The sequence below is a fragment of the Gloeophyllum trabeum genome (assembly GCF_000344685.1).
Source record: "Gloeophyllum trabeum ATCC 11539 unplaced genomic scaffold GLOTRscaffold_00016, whole genome shotgun sequence".
In the NCBI taxonomy this organism is placed as follows: Eukaryota; Fungi; Basidiomycota; class Agaricomycetes; order Gloeophyllales; family Gloeophyllaceae; genus Gloeophyllum; species Gloeophyllum trabeum.
The window spans coordinates 1-13,453 of record NW_006920425.1 but is presented as its reverse complement, the minus strand read 5'-3'; the positions used below and the strand labels follow the sequence as shown (position 1 = coordinate 13,453).

Below are 13,453 nucleotides of genomic sequence, written 5' to 3'. Positions count from 1 at the left end.
CCATAACATGCCGCGCGCAAGGTAGCGAAATCAGATAGATGAGCTGTACTAGCGCAGAGACAGCAGGAAGTGGTCACACTCGGCTCCACCCAGGGTATGTGCAGCAGCGTCGAGCGTGTTATTACTAAGGGCATCGGGGGCGAGCAAGCGTCGCAGTGCATGGGAACAACGTATCGGTATATCAGGCGGCTCTCTAGGAGCATACGACACCGATCCGAGATCACGGCGTAGGCATCACATACGCATACCGTGCGCGAGGGACCATGCACAAGACCCGGAGACATGAAATAGAAAGACGAGCTGCGCGATGAGAACACGAGAACACTGATGTCCTGCCTACGCATGTCCGCTCAAGTTGTCGACCTTGATTCATAGGTGTTCGTGGCTTTATTCTGAGCCAAAGACCAGGAGTAATCACCCGCGCCAGCTTCCTTGTGTCCAGCTGGAATTCATCCGCGCCGGGTGCAGTCACGTCCCGGAAAAGTCCCCATTTTGAACGAAGGACGTCCGCAAGATTGACGTCTGTAGAAGAGACTGGGTGCAGTTGCTTACTACTCAGCGTTTTCTTCTTCGAAATCAGCGAGACGCCACCAGCGCCGCTATTCAGTCCACGGTCTCCCGAGTATCCAGGTAGCTGGCGTCGTCTCAGAGGCACCCTTGAGATAAGTCCCCATGTACAGCGGTTTTAGACTGGAAAGCCGCTTCTTAAAGCCTTCCAAAAGCCTTCAGCCTCACGGCTGCAGACTCCAGAGTGCCACTGCCAGTTGGAACACGGACTGTGACTGTGACCCACTGGTAGCAGAGTCCACGTGACTACAACGCGCACGCGTCACGGCAACGATTAGCCGAGCTGCGCCACTTATTGACCAGCTACCTTTCTCAGCCTTTCTCCCTCGACACAATCTTGCGGACTACAGACATCTGTCCAACCTATTTCCTACGCTACGTTTATTATGGCTCCGCGCAAAAACACAGAAAACACCGAAAAGAAACCCGTCCGATCTTCGACGCGTCTCCGCGAGAAAGCGGCTTTGAAGGACAGCGCGCAGGTGAATGCGCAGCAAGCTCAGAAAGCGAAATCGAAAGTCCAAGCTGCCAGCTCGAAGGCCAAAGCTCCGGTTCCGCTGGTGAATGTGAGTCACTTACGTCCGAGTATCATTCGCCAATGACGCAGCAGCCTGATACACGTTCAGCCTCAGGCAGATGACGGGCCTCTGAGGGGCAGCACAGAGGTACCGGAAACAGATAAAACTATAGCGTGGGTCAGCCCTCTTTCCGACGCTCTTTGTGATGCGGGTAAGCATGCCAGAATATCCGTCTTCACCTCATACCCATCCGCGCATATCTTGCAGGCTTTGCCCGCCGGATGCCCCTGCCGTCCTCTATTCTGTACCCCTCTGCTGTTGGAGATCTTTCGCATGTCTACCCTTTCCTTCTGACCGCTTGGGGAGCGTCCACTGTCAGTGGGTACCGGGAAGAACACCGCCTGGCGCCCTCTTTCCCTATGGACGCGGCCATATGCGCCGAGGCTAACACGATGCAGCCCAACCCTGGGTCGGTGCTGGGTATCACGCGTACAGGCTTTTCTGTCCGCTTTGGCAACTACCCGCCGCACCCGATGCTCACCTGGGGCGAGCGCGCGGCTTTCAAGCCCTCGCCGCTGAACGACAACAAGATCGAGCAGGAGACGAAGGTCTACAAGTATATGAACGCCAAGGAGGAGCTGAAGGACGTCGTGCCGAAACTGCTGTTCTCTGGGTTTTCCAGCGCCGATCCTCCCTCGTCGGTCAGGAGCAAGAAGCAGGTCGTGTGCCGGATGCTGGTGACGACCTGCCACGGGCGTCCGCGGATGACTCGCTGGTCCGAAGAAGCACAGGCGGCCGTCAAGGCTGCTTACGAGAAGCTCTGGACGGCGGGGGTACTCCACAAGGCCGTCGCGGACCGCAATATCTTGTTCAAGGACAACGTCGGAAGCGATGAGGACGTGGAGGTGAACAATGTCCGGCTGTGCGACTTCGAAGATGCACTGCTCAAGCATGACTTGAAGCCCGAGAAGTGGGCGAGCGCCTTGGAGGAGGAGAGGAAGGCTCTCGAGAACCTTTGTGAGAGGATGGGTAAGGCCCCACTGCCGGAGAAGAAGAAGAAACTCTTCTGGACGGCGGACGACATACGGAAGGCCATAGCTGAAGGGCGCAATCCGTTCGAGTAATCGTGGACGCGGGGCATCGCTCAGGTGTTTCCATGCTCTTGATAGACTGAGTCTCGTCTTACTGATTTTCCTCTCATAATGTGTATACTTGCTGTATTCGGTCCCAAATACTATGGCACACTAATATATATCTCTTGATTTTTTTTATTTCCTGGGAGGTCTGAGCGACTCGAAACAGCTCCTTCATCGCGAGACCTTCAATATTTCGCTCACCTCTCCTTCCTTGTCGCGTGCACGTGTCAGTACGCCGCACGCGCTACAGCTTCATCATGCAAACTTGCTGACCTGCAGGTTCTCTCCCAGTCCTCTAGTAGCCACAGCCGTAGTACTCCTCGCGAAAGACAAGAAGTAGTACGTACCGGAAGTATTCCGGATATGGCAAGTTCACGTACATATACGTACAACTGTGGGCGTTTCCCCCCACGTGTAGGTTGAGATTGACAACGACGACGTCGACAATAATATACCGTTCTGTCCATCTTCCCATAACCGCTGTTACGTTTGCTTGAGCTTTGTTGCAAGGAAAGTGAGTGTGGCTGGAACTACCTTCGCAGGTGCGGAAGGGCGTCGCAGGCTGCCCGCCGATCAGTGAAGGAGAGCTCCCGGAGGGTTATTCGTAAGTCATCCGGGTTGTACATTTGTTTGACTAGCCTATACTTCAGGTCCCAAGCTCGTCTAGGGAACACGGAATACAGGCAAGGGGGCTTCAGGCTTCGAGACAAGCAGCAAGGCAAACATGGCTCCACGTAGCGCAACCGGCCCCTCCGAAACATCGACGCGTTTCACGCGATCTTCGTCCATTTCCGCTACGGTCGTCACTGGCACCTCGAAGTCTGGCATACGCAAGCCGAGGGCGTCGTCTAATGCGTCCCTAGCCAGCGACGTCAGCGGTGCGAGCGGGAGCACGACGGTGACGGGGAACAACAAGTCTACCGCGCGTTCCCCCAATGCGACGCCGATGCCAGCCGCGTCGATAGTTTCCAAGCGCATTTCCAGCGCTATCCCCTCTTTGCACGCATCGCGAAGGACGTCGGCACCTCTCCCCACCCTTTCCAGGAGGGACACGTCGGACTCCATGTCCACCTCCCCGCTGCATTCTAATGGTTCCCCGTCGCCTCTAGCACGGTCGTCTCTGCGCCAGGGCAGCGCGCCGCCTATGACACCTTCGCGACCTTCTCCCTCTGTCATGACCTCGTCCCGCAACGCCCGATCTATATCTATGTATTCCACAGATTCGCTCTCGCTCAGTGAATCGCCCGTAACCCCGCCCGAGTCACGGTCCAGAGTCGCGTCTATGAACTCAAACGCGCAGCCGAAGGCGCTGAAACGATCGCCCTCGTCAGGGTCTATCAGCCTGGCGAACCAAAGCGTCAAGGGCAACGCGTCGGTCCCGTCTACGCCCAAGGGCCCGTCGCGCTCGAATACTACGCCCAATGTCACCCCGACAAGAAAGACGGGGTCAGCGCAAAACACACCCAAGTCGGGGAATAGGCAGCCCAGTTCCCGGCACCCGTCTGGCAGGTCCGTCCTGGCGAGTCCGCTGAGCAACGGGAGCCCTGCGAACCAGACCCCGGCGTCGCTCCGCGAGAGGATGAAGTTCCCGTCGATGCAGTCGCCGAGCATCAAGCTCGAGAGCGCGGACGAGGATGCGGACGCGATGATGTCCATGTGGGACGGTGACGATATGACGCTTGAGTTGTTGACGGACGTGAACGACGGCCAGGTGGACGAAGATGTACGCCTTGGATTTTACGATATTTGCTCTGTCATGTGTGTCTGACATTTGAATCGCAGATGCAAAGCGCTCTCAACGCGGTCATGACCCTCCATACGCGTAAGATCCTGCACTACAAGCGCCTCCTGGAGCGGGCCCAGGCAGCAGCCGCTGCGCAGCTGCACGCGCTCCAAGCGGAAGTGCGCATGCTGCGCGACCAGGGAGGCGAGTCTGGCGTCTCTCGGCAGCTGTTCGTGGGCGACGAGGACGAGTATTGCACGTGTGGCGGGAAAAAGAGGAAGGGTGGATACTGGGCAGGCTGGCGTGGGGAAGATGGAGACGACGAAGATGACGACGTGGACTTGTTGCGGGCGCTGAGAGGGGATGGCCAGGGCCAGTTCAATGAAACGGAGGTGAAGAAGGCTATCAGAGGGCTGAGCCGGGATGAGAGGATGCGGCTGTACGTCCATTACTTTCATAAGAGACGAGGGGGCGAGAACACCCATGAGCATCTTCCATTGCTCATGGGCTCTTGTCTTCATGGTTTCTCGTTATTGGTAACGAAAGCTGACGCGTCCTCTACGCAGTATTGCAATTATCCTGGACTGTACGTCTTCTCGCACATGCTCGCATCACTCTTTCGAATTTCCTATTGATACTTTTGACGCATACAGCATGCATGCCCGGTGATATACGCCTTCAGATCCTGCTTCTGGAAAAGTACGCCAAGTCGACCTTTGACATCGTCGGCAATCTAGCACCCGACCTTGCGTTCAAGATCCTGAAGCTGCTGAGTGTCAAGGAGCTACTCGCCGTTGAGCCTGTGCGTTTACTCGTGGGTCTACCATGGACATTTACTGAATAATCTTCCTCCTTAGGTCTCCAAGAAATGGCAGCAGATGGTGCACCTGCCGGCGCTCTGGAGGTATCACTGCCTCAGGATCACTGCGAGCGACCCCGTGCCTCTGAAACCTCCTGCCAAACCTGAGGGCTGGTAAGGAGATACAGTCGTCACTTCAACCACCATAAACCATGTAACCTAACTGATCCTAATCAGGGAACCTCTATACCGGTCCTTACACCATCGCGAATCCAACTTCCAGAACGCCCTGCCTCAGTCGATCAGGTTCTTGACTGGTCATACCAACTACTGCACTACATTACTCCTACGAGGTAATTCATCTTTGATCCAAATGCACGCCGACGAGGTGCTCACAGTTCGCGTAGGGAAACGTCTTATCAGTGGATCGTATGACGAGACCATCCGATTCTGGGATGTGGAAACAGGCGAGATGAAGAAATGCCTCCAGGTGAAGAAGCCTGTGAGCTGCGTCGACTTCCTCGCCGAAGAAGGTCAGCCTTTCCCGGAGTACATGCTATGTAACTTGTACTAATGAGTTTACAGAGGTGTTCGTGGTCGGGTTCCACGACGTCGGGTAATGCTCTCCCACTCATCATCCTCCGGACCCCAACTGACACCCCTTCCAGTCGTGTGCACCTCTTCTCCTCCCTGACGTTCACGCCCCTCCAACAACTCGCAGGCCACTTGAACGGCATCCGCGCCGTGGCGCTGACCTCGAAGAACCTCGTCTCCGCGGGCGCAGACAAGGCGCTAGTGTGCTGGGACTGGCGCGCTGGCACGAAGATCGTGCGATTCGGGCAGCAGACGACGGTGAACATCGGGGTGCAGCTCGTGGGCAACGAGGCGAGCGAGGAGGGCGAGCGTGTGGTTAGTGTCACTATTGATGGGATTGTCAGGGTATTTTCCATACGTGAGTGTGTTCATGCGTTGGTGTATGTGGGTAAGAGGGGCTGATGCGGTGTGCAGGGCGGAGGGAGATGGTGTCACAGTTTAAGTTGTCCGAGCTGGGGGGCTCGGACCCTGTGTTGAATGCGAAGCTATTCCATGTGGGCAAGGCGCCGGATAACATGCTTCAGTGCGTCGTTTCTCTCTATGCTGCGTTGTTCGATACATCGAACGCATTTGGATTACTTTAGATGGTTCGCGGCGAAGGGCACGCAAATGACGGTAAGCCTTTTCACGTCCGTCGTCAGACTCTCACTAACCTCTACACTCTTACAGTGTGCCACAAAGTCTGTGATATTACATCTACAGTGGACCGAGGGAGAAGAACCGCAATCGCAAACCCCAGCCGAGCCCAGCACACCACTGACGCCTAAATCGCCCATGCTGAGCCCGGGCAACCCGCGTCTGCGCACAGTCTCCGCGTTGTCGCGCTCAACCTCGTCTCTCTCCAGCCCACAGCGCAAGTCTTCACTGAACGTCTCCAGCTCCGGGCCCCCCTCTGCGTTCTCGGGAAAATCGCGCCTGTCTCTTAGTACGAATTCCTCGAGCACCCTGTCGCCGGGTGCACCCTCGCCCCGGGCATCGACGCCGAACAGTGCACGGAATGGCGGGTTTGCGGTTAGGTTCGGCAGGGCGGCGATATTAACTGCGCCGCCGAAGCTGGTGGGCATTGTGGAGACGCCTGATGTGGCGATTGGCGCTGTGGACCCGAGGAAGAGGAGGGTTGTTACTGCTACGAGGTTCAGCTCGAGGGCGGGGGCTGATCGGAGGGTCAGTCACTCTGTAATTATGGAACGGGATGCTGATACTGATGTGCATGGCGGATGTAGATATTCATGTCAACGCATCAGGACAAGGATCACCCGCCCGCGCCCACCGTGTCTGACGACTCCTCCGAGTCCGAGTCTTCTAGGTCCTCGCCGACACGCCGCCCGCGACTGTCGCTCGCCCCCAGTGTGGACATCGACAGCGAGGTGACGGCGATGACGGGTGCGTGGGGCGCGCTGGCGGAGTACAGCGGGGCCGGTGTGGACGTAAGGGGCTTGCTGGGCACGCTGCCGCCGAAGTTCACGGGACTGGCGCAGCCGGAGAAGAACCCGATGAGCATGCAGCTGAGCCACGAGGAGGTCGTGGTGGGATGTGCGGACGGGACGATTTAGTGAGCGCTCTTGCTTTCTTTGATGTGTGGGAGTGCTAATTTGGGGGTAGCGTGTTGAATTTTGTGGGGTATGAGTATGCGAAGGAGAGAGAACCTGAGGAACTTTACCCCGTCGGAGAAGGGGAGGAGGACGAAGAGTGAAGGCATCTGCAGGGACGCGGGGACGTTCCGGTTTAATTCCCTTCTTTCAGTGTCGGTTTGTATTTGCACGGTCTACGTTCGTAACGTTCATATCCGCGTTCTTTCGACAGATTACGAAAGTTTCTTTGACATGCTCGGCCGTAGGGTTGAGAAGCGCTCCGGGATCAATATCATGAGTATTCGTATCATTTCTACATTAGATTTGAATAATACACAGGATGCAGCTATCTCTACTGGGTATATCACCCACTGGTTCTGGAAGATTGCTGGCCGGTTCGTATGGCGACAGAGTGCGTTCAGCCGGCTAATTGCTTCGTTTAGCATCGAGTGTTCTGTGAGCGTTTTCTCGGGATCGGTGCGGCGCACACTCTTCCAGGTGAGCTATGTCTCCTGTCTAAGCGATACTCACAAGTATGCTGGTCGACAGGCAGTCACACAGGAGTTTAAAAAAATTGAAGCCGTCCCCCTTGGCGAAGCTGGGACGATGGAGAGAGATGATGCAGATGCTGTTCTTCTAGATATCCGCCGCGTGCCATTGCATATGGGTATGCGAGGATGACGTGAGGATCGCATAACTCTGTTTATTCTCGAAGGCCACGGATATCCTCACCCTTGGGAGCGACTATTCTCGAGGGCTTTATAGAGGAGGTACGTAACTTGTACCATGTATCTTATGTCTAGGTTATGGTTGGTGCGAACTTGAAGATGAAGCTGATCGCAATTGGTCGTGAACTCGATGAAGTCCACCATCTTTCGTTCTGACCTGATTCCTAGATTGATAGGTTTCAATCATGAGATTGGCCGCAGCGAGACGACGTTCAACGAAGCCCGCGCTGAAGGTGGTATCCCAAATCATCAGCTTGCGAGCAAATGAAAATACTCCCTGGCGTTGGCATCCTTGCACTCCTGGTGTCACGTACACATCGAATGATGCACTAACGTGCACCTTGAAGAAAGGTCACACCACGCGAGCACTGTGCCCTCAGCACGCCTATTTCAACGGTTCCGGATCCGACGGAATTTAACTTGCATAGGCGCCAGTCCAGAGAATGACCCGACGGTGCTATGTAGCCCCGTATCGAATATATATAAACCGACAGAAATTGCGGACGTCACTTCAGCGCCTCCTGCAAATTAGCACGGCTCTTTGTTATGAGTGCACTAATTGCCATTCTAGCCGCCTTGCAAGCCATCGATATCGTTGGGGCTCATATGTATGTGTTTTGTGTCGAAGCCACTGCACTCACTGAGTTAGCTCATCAGCGCAACTGTGACATCGGTCAATGGTGGTACCGTCGCCTCAGTCCCTGCTGCTGTTCCCACTGGGGTGCCATTACCCACGCCTTCTTTCCCTGCGGTAGGCTTCATCCCGAGGGACTATAGTCCTGCGGGATGGGAAAGCTTATGGAACTTGGTAAGACCTCATTCAAGCCGCCTCCTGCCGATTTAAATGCTCACGCTACGTACACCCAGGTTGGTCCGGTCGAGACACCGCCGATCACGACGACGGTGGAGCCCACACTCCCGGACGTCCTTCCTTCTCCCCCTCCGGCTCTCTACCCTTCGTGGTTCGCTCCCGAGCCGGCGAATATCATGCCCAACCTTACCTTGCCGGCGGGTTTCCTGTTCGGTGTGTCATCCGCCGCTTACCAGGTCGAGGGCGCTGCGAAGGAAGATGGGAAGGGTCCCTCGGCTTGGGACTGGGCGCCCAGGCAGCCGGGGGGTACGATTGATAACTCAACCGGTATTGACTCTGACTTCTTACTATATACCTGATCCGACGACTAATGCGGCTTTCTAGGTGATATCACTGGTCTGCAGTACTACTTGTACAAGGTGGATGTTGCGCGCATGGCCAGCCTGGGCATCAACGCGCATTCATTCTCGTGAGTGATCGAATGCTCCACTTTATTAAGTTATACGTGCTGAACGTGCTTACTGACAGGATATCGTGGGCCCGGATATACCCGTTCGGCGCGGCAGACTCGCCGGTCAACCAAGCAGGCCTGCAGCATTACTCTGATAGTTGAGTGGATAAATTTGCCGGGTAGAGTGTGTGTGCCCATGTTTTGTCTGTCCTTGTGTAGTGATCGACTACCATTTGCAAATGGGAGTGAAGCCGGTCGTGACGCTCTGTAGGTCGTGCCATCCCGGTGCTGAATACCTGCATTACTCACGAATGTTCAGTCCACTGGGACACGCCCCTTGCGTTGCTCGCCTACTACGGCGGGTTCACGTCGTCGCATATCATAGACGACTTCGTCAAGTCAGTGTATTTAGCAACCCGCTTCAATACAGACGGGCAGACAAAGAGAATACTTACCGTGCTTCATGCAGCTATGCCAAGACCGTCTTTGCGGCGTACAAAGGCAGAGTGACAACATGGTCAGTTAGTCCTACACAAGCGACGTTGCATGTTCCCTCACAGCTGACGTACCTAGGTATACTTTCAACGAGCCCCGTGTTTTCTGCTCGGGGATCGCGTCGTACCCATTCGGCACGTGGCCTGCCCGACATTCGAACGTCCATCATTAACCTACCTGCCTATAGAAGTAGCTTTCGCACCAGGCGTCAACGCGTCCACCGCGCCGTACATATGCTCGTACAACCTCGGTGGGTATCCACATTCGTCCTGCCAGTGTCAGCGTACATGCTAAGACGAAGGTAACAGTCAAAGCGCACGTCGCCGCCGTCAAGGCCTTCCGCGCGATGGGCATGCCCGGGGAGATTGCGTACAAAAACGACGACTTCATGTACGTCCTTGCGCCGGCTCGTCGAGGGGGAAGAGCGATAACGAAGAGACTCGTTCAGCGGGACGCCGTGGCGCGCGGACAGCAGCGACGACCAAGCGGCCGTGGAGCGCCACACCGCGTTCCAGCTCGGCGCGTTCTCCGAGCCGGTGTACGGGAGCGGGGACTGGCCGCAGATATTGCTGGACACGCTGCCCCCCTCGTTCCTGCCGCGCTTTACGCCTGAGGAGGTTGCTGAGAACCGAGGTCGGCTCGCCCCCCCTTCACCTACCAGTCTAGCCTCATACTTAACACACATAATACAAGGAACCGCGGACTTCTACGCGATCGACGCCTACCGCGCGCAGTACGTCGCCGCGCCCGCGGGCGGGCTCGCCGCGTGCGTCAACAACATGACAGACCCGAATTGGCCGCAGTGCAACGAGGTGGTGATGTACGATACTGATGGGTGGGCGGTGGGCCCGAACGCGGATACGTGGAGCGCGTCGTGGCTGCAGGCGACGCCGCAGAATCTGAGGGGGTCGTTGCGGGCGTTGGTGGGGCGGTGGCCGGTGGGGAAGATCGTGCGTGCTGTGTTTGGTGTTTGGGGGTGGGATGGCTGACGCTCACGGGGTGATGTGTGTCTTTGGTGCAGTATATATCGGAGTTTGGGTTCAACGAGCCGGGGGAGGCGCGCAGGTCGAACTCGCTGCTGACGCCGTGGGACGGGTACATTGTCACGGAGGACGTGACGAGGACGAGTGAGTCGGTTTTGTCGTCTGCGATATGTGTTCATGCGATGCCTCAGATTACTATATGACGTACCTCGGCGAAGCGTTGTTGGCTATCCATGAGGACGGCATCCCGTTGATGGGTGCCTTTGCTTGGTGTAAGCGCTATATCACCTAGAGACACGTATGAAGACTGACTGCCTGACGGCGTGGACTCGACTAGCTTTCATCGACGACGCGGAGTGGACGGTTGGCTTCGCCGCCAGGTACGCTTGGGCTGTCCCTAAGGATGAAACCGGTTGCCAATACTCACTTGCATATGGCCGTGTAGATTCGGGATCCAGTACCTGAACCAGACGACGCTTGAGAGGACGCCGAAGCGGTCGGCATTTGCGCTGTGTGAGCGTTTTTGCTGGACCTATTGGGTCTGGATGCTCACGGGGTTGTGATGGTGTCGGAAGCGCAATTCTTTGCTGCACACTTGCAGAAAAATGCTACGGTCAGCCCATGAACGGGTTTCGCGAGGATCTGGGCATAATTAGTCGGGCTGTTTGGTATGCTGTGTATATGAAACGAAGAGGAGGAGGTGGTCAAGTGAAGTACAGTGCGTCTGATTTGCCATCTGTGATCCCGATCAAGTGTCGAGATAACGCTGTGCTCTCCTGGCGTATGGCATTGCAATTTGCATTTGTGACTTACGTGCGTCCACTGATTTTCTCTCTGTCGAGGTCTGTACCTTGTCACGTCTTCCCGTTTGTGAACCCCCCTCTTCCGATAAGCCAATGCTAGCACAACACGGATCCGACACCGCGAGGAGTGTGTGATATGGCCTGACGCCCTGGCCCGAGCCCGAGACGATGAATGTTAAGGTCGAAGCGCGATCGGAGTGATGTTTGATTGTGATAGGCGGGGTGTCAGAGTGAGCGAAAGCGTCCGACCGTGCGAGCGAACCTGTCCGAAAATACACAGCACACGCATGCGCTACTGCCTTGCTCTCCGGGGCCGCCGGCGTCCTGCTCTCCGTGAACGCGATGACGGCGGCGGCGATGACGAGAGACGTGTTTCGCATCGCAGCTCACATGTCCAATGACCCCATGGGGCCCCGCAATCGGCGAGTCGACCAGACCCGATCGGGAAGGCACGCGTCATCACAGTCTCCCAAATAGGGAAAAGTCGAAAGCCACACTCGGTCAGACGATCTTCGCGCTCGCCTTGCGTTTTCGCCGGCTTCGGATTCGACGCGCGTGCGGGCCAGTATAAATATGGAGCGCGGTGGTTTGCATCCGGCTGGGTTTCTTCGCCCTTGTCCGTTTACCTGCCGCCCCGCGTAGTCCGAGTCTGTTAGACTTTTGCCTTTGCTCCCGCTCCACACCAAACGAAATGGCTTTCAATACGGCGCGCGGGACGGCGACGCCAGCGCCCGGGCCGCTGCGGCTGCTCCGTCTGCTCTCGCTCTTCCTCGCGTTCGCGTGGGGCGTCATCAGCTTCGCGCTGGGCATCCACGCCCTCATCGAGTACGTCGCCCCGCTCCCGCTTTTCCTACATCACTGACGCCCCCCCCCCTCGTCGCAGATCCCGCCACGACAAGGACACGATCAAGCATGGCGTACCCGCGGGCACCGTCGTCAACATCGACACAACCGACATCCTCGGCGCGGGCGGCGCCGCCACCGCCGCCTCGGGCCTGCTCTTTGTCCTGTCCCTCCTCTTCCTCATCTCGTCCTTCGTCCCGCTGCCGCTACTCGGCTCGCTCCCGCTCCAGGCGCATCTACTTGCCTTCACGACGGTGTTCCTGTTCGCGACCGCCGTGCCTACCAGTTATTATTTCGCCAACGGGCACGCGAAGGTCACCGCGAGTCTCTTTGGGTACCCGCTCGACCAGAGCGTGATTCAGGCGACGGAGAGGCAGTTGGGGGTGACGTCCATTTATAGGCATATTTTCTATTGTGAGTGGTCCGTCGGATGATGACGCATATACTCAGTACCCACGCTCTACATAGTGCGTCTGATTGCGATCATCCCCTGGATCGCATTCCTCTTCTCCTTGACATCCACCATTCTCTCCTACCTTGCGGCTCGACGTGCCCGAGCTGCCGCTGCGGGTGCCACCCCAATCGCGGACGAGAAGAACCGACCTGTGATGAACGAGGCTGGTGCGGTGTAATCTGGCTTGCGGTGTCATGAAGAGGGTGTTGTTTGTGATGACAGAGAATGTAGATGACTTGTACATGGTATAATGTCTTGATGGTTGTGATGGCGCTATATGTTTGACCACATGAACCATGTAATGACTCCATTTTATTGTGACAACAGTTCTATCAGACCTTGAGAGAATTCCCGGCATTCCTCTCCAAGTCTGCCTGCAGTATTTTTATGGTCCTCTCTCCCCACAGAGGACTCACCAAGTTGAGAGCAAGTCAATCCAATAACAGATGTCATGTAGAATTGCCCTTGCTATTCCCCCAATGTGATAACAACCAAATATTACATTTTCAAGAAACATATCATGTGACCTCCAATGCCTCTAGCCAAATCACTAAAAAGAGGTGTGATTTAAATCCTGGCCTGGCTTCATTCTGTGGTGGTCTGCATTGGCTGACCCCTGCTTTTAGTCGGGTCTGGGAGGATGCCTTGGCTGTCAGCCCCTCAAATGGCTGAATGCATACAGAGGGCTAGTTTCCCCTCCTGTCTCCCTCAGCAACTGTTTCCCTGCATGCTCCTCTGGTGTGCCCTTTGCAGGTATAATTGACCTGCCCTAAACTGACCAGACTCTGCTGTATTGAGGACTACAAATCCGTTTTGTAGTGTGACTACAAACACACTAATGGACTATGGAGCGCATTGTAGTGGGACTACTTACCTGGACTACTACTACCCGGGGCTTTGTAGTGGGACTACTACCTGGACTCCTGCCTAGGGCTTACTAACTGGACTACTATGGACTACTTACTACCCAGACCTCT

At 56.0% G+C, this 13,453-nt stretch overlaps 5 protein-coding genes across 5 annotated transcripts; all 5 read left to right on the top strand.

Moving 5' to 3' along the window:
• The first annotated feature begins 1,690 nt into the window (after nucleotides 1–1,690).
• On the top strand, nucleotides 1,691–2,219 carry GLOTRDRAFT_112450 (uncharacterized protein). The gene has a single exon (XM_007872003.1). The coding sequence runs from the start codon at nucleotides 1,706–1,708 to the stop codon at nucleotides 2,207–2,209; it is 504 nt and encodes a 167-aa protein (XP_007870194.1). The 5' UTR covers nucleotides 1,691–1,705; the 3' UTR covers nucleotides 2,210–2,219.
• A 426-nt stretch (nucleotides 2,220–2,645) lies between these two features.
• On the top strand, nucleotides 2,646–7,255 carry GLOTRDRAFT_65899 (uncharacterized protein). The gene is made up of 15 exons (XM_007872002.1): nucleotides 2,646–2,825; nucleotides 2,880–3,944; nucleotides 4,004–4,383; nucleotides 4,511–4,530; nucleotides 4,598–4,746; nucleotides 4,802–4,917; nucleotides 4,981–5,096; nucleotides 5,151–5,276; nucleotides 5,329–5,359; nucleotides 5,412–5,695; nucleotides 5,752–5,860; nucleotides 5,922–5,952; nucleotides 6,007–6,501; nucleotides 6,561–6,889; nucleotides 6,940–7,255. Exons 2-15 carry the CDS (start codon nucleotides 2,946–2,948, stop codon nucleotides 7,028–7,030), a joined length of 3,276 nt encoding a protein of 1,091 aa, XP_007870193.1. The 5' UTR covers nucleotides 2,646–2,825; nucleotides 2,880–2,945; the 3' UTR covers nucleotides 7,031–7,255.
• A 1,368-nt stretch (nucleotides 7,256–8,623) lies between these two features.
• Nucleotides 8,624–9,408, top strand: GLOTRDRAFT_49126 (glycoside hydrolase; the record flags this gene model as incomplete). The annotated part of the gene is made up of 5 exons (XM_007871982.1): nucleotides 8,624–8,774; nucleotides 8,832–8,916; nucleotides 8,976–9,055; nucleotides 9,118–9,165; nucleotides 9,218–9,408. 5 exons carry the CDS (start codon nucleotides 8,624–8,626, stop codon nucleotides 9,406–9,408), a joined length of 555 nt encoding a protein of 184 aa, XP_007870173.1.
• A 668-nt stretch (nucleotides 9,409–10,076) lies between these two features.
• Nucleotides 10,077–10,939, top strand: GLOTRDRAFT_49308 (glycoside hydrolase; the record flags this gene model as incomplete). Its single annotated transcript, XM_007871997.1, has 5 exons — nucleotides 10,077–10,343; nucleotides 10,415–10,520; nucleotides 10,568–10,648; nucleotides 10,714–10,756; nucleotides 10,822–10,939. Coding segments are annotated over 5 exons (615 nt in total), but the record flags the coding sequence as incomplete, so codon positions are not given.
• Nucleotides 10,940–11,784: 845 nt separating this feature from the next.
• Nucleotides 11,785–12,856, top strand: GLOTRDRAFT_141029 (uncharacterized protein). The gene is made up of 3 exons (XM_007872001.1): nucleotides 11,785–12,004; nucleotides 12,063–12,436; nucleotides 12,491–12,856. Exons 1-3 carry the CDS (start codon nucleotides 11,871–11,873, stop codon nucleotides 12,652–12,654), a joined length of 672 nt encoding a protein of 223 aa, XP_007870192.1. The 5' UTR covers nucleotides 11,785–11,870; the 3' UTR covers nucleotides 12,655–12,856.
• The last annotated feature ends 597 nt before the right edge of the window (nucleotides 12,857–13,453 follow it).

Bases quoted from the DNA above. Each gene is read 5' to 3' on its own strand.
- GLOTRDRAFT_65899 (XM_007872002.1), top strand. From the start codon at position 2,946: ATGGCTCCACGTAGCGCAACCGGCCCCTCCGAAACATCGACGCGTTTC. The intron at 4,531-4,597 runs GTACGTCTTCTC...TGACGCATACAG, and splicing joins TATTGCAATTATCCTGGACT to CATGCATGCCCGGTGATATA. The intron at 6,502-6,560 runs GTCAGTCACTCT...TGGCGGATGTAG, and splicing joins GGGCGGGGGCTGATCGGAGG to ATATTCATGTCAACGCATCA.
- GLOTRDRAFT_141029 (XM_007872001.1), top strand. From the start codon at position 11,871: ATGGCTTTCAATACGGCGCGCGGGACGGCGACGCCAGCGCCCGGGCCG. The intron at 12,005-12,062 runs GTACGTCGCCCC...CCCTCGTCGCAG, and splicing joins GGCATCCACGCCCTCATCGA to ATCCCGCCACGACAAGGACA. The intron at 12,437-12,490 runs GTGAGTGGTCCG...CGCTCTACATAG, and splicing joins TTATAGGCATATTTTCTATT to TGCGTCTGATTGCGATCATC.
- GLOTRDRAFT_112450 (XM_007872003.1), top strand. From the start codon at position 1,706: ATGAACGCCAAGGAGGAGCTGAAGGACGTCGTGCCGAAACTGCTGTTC.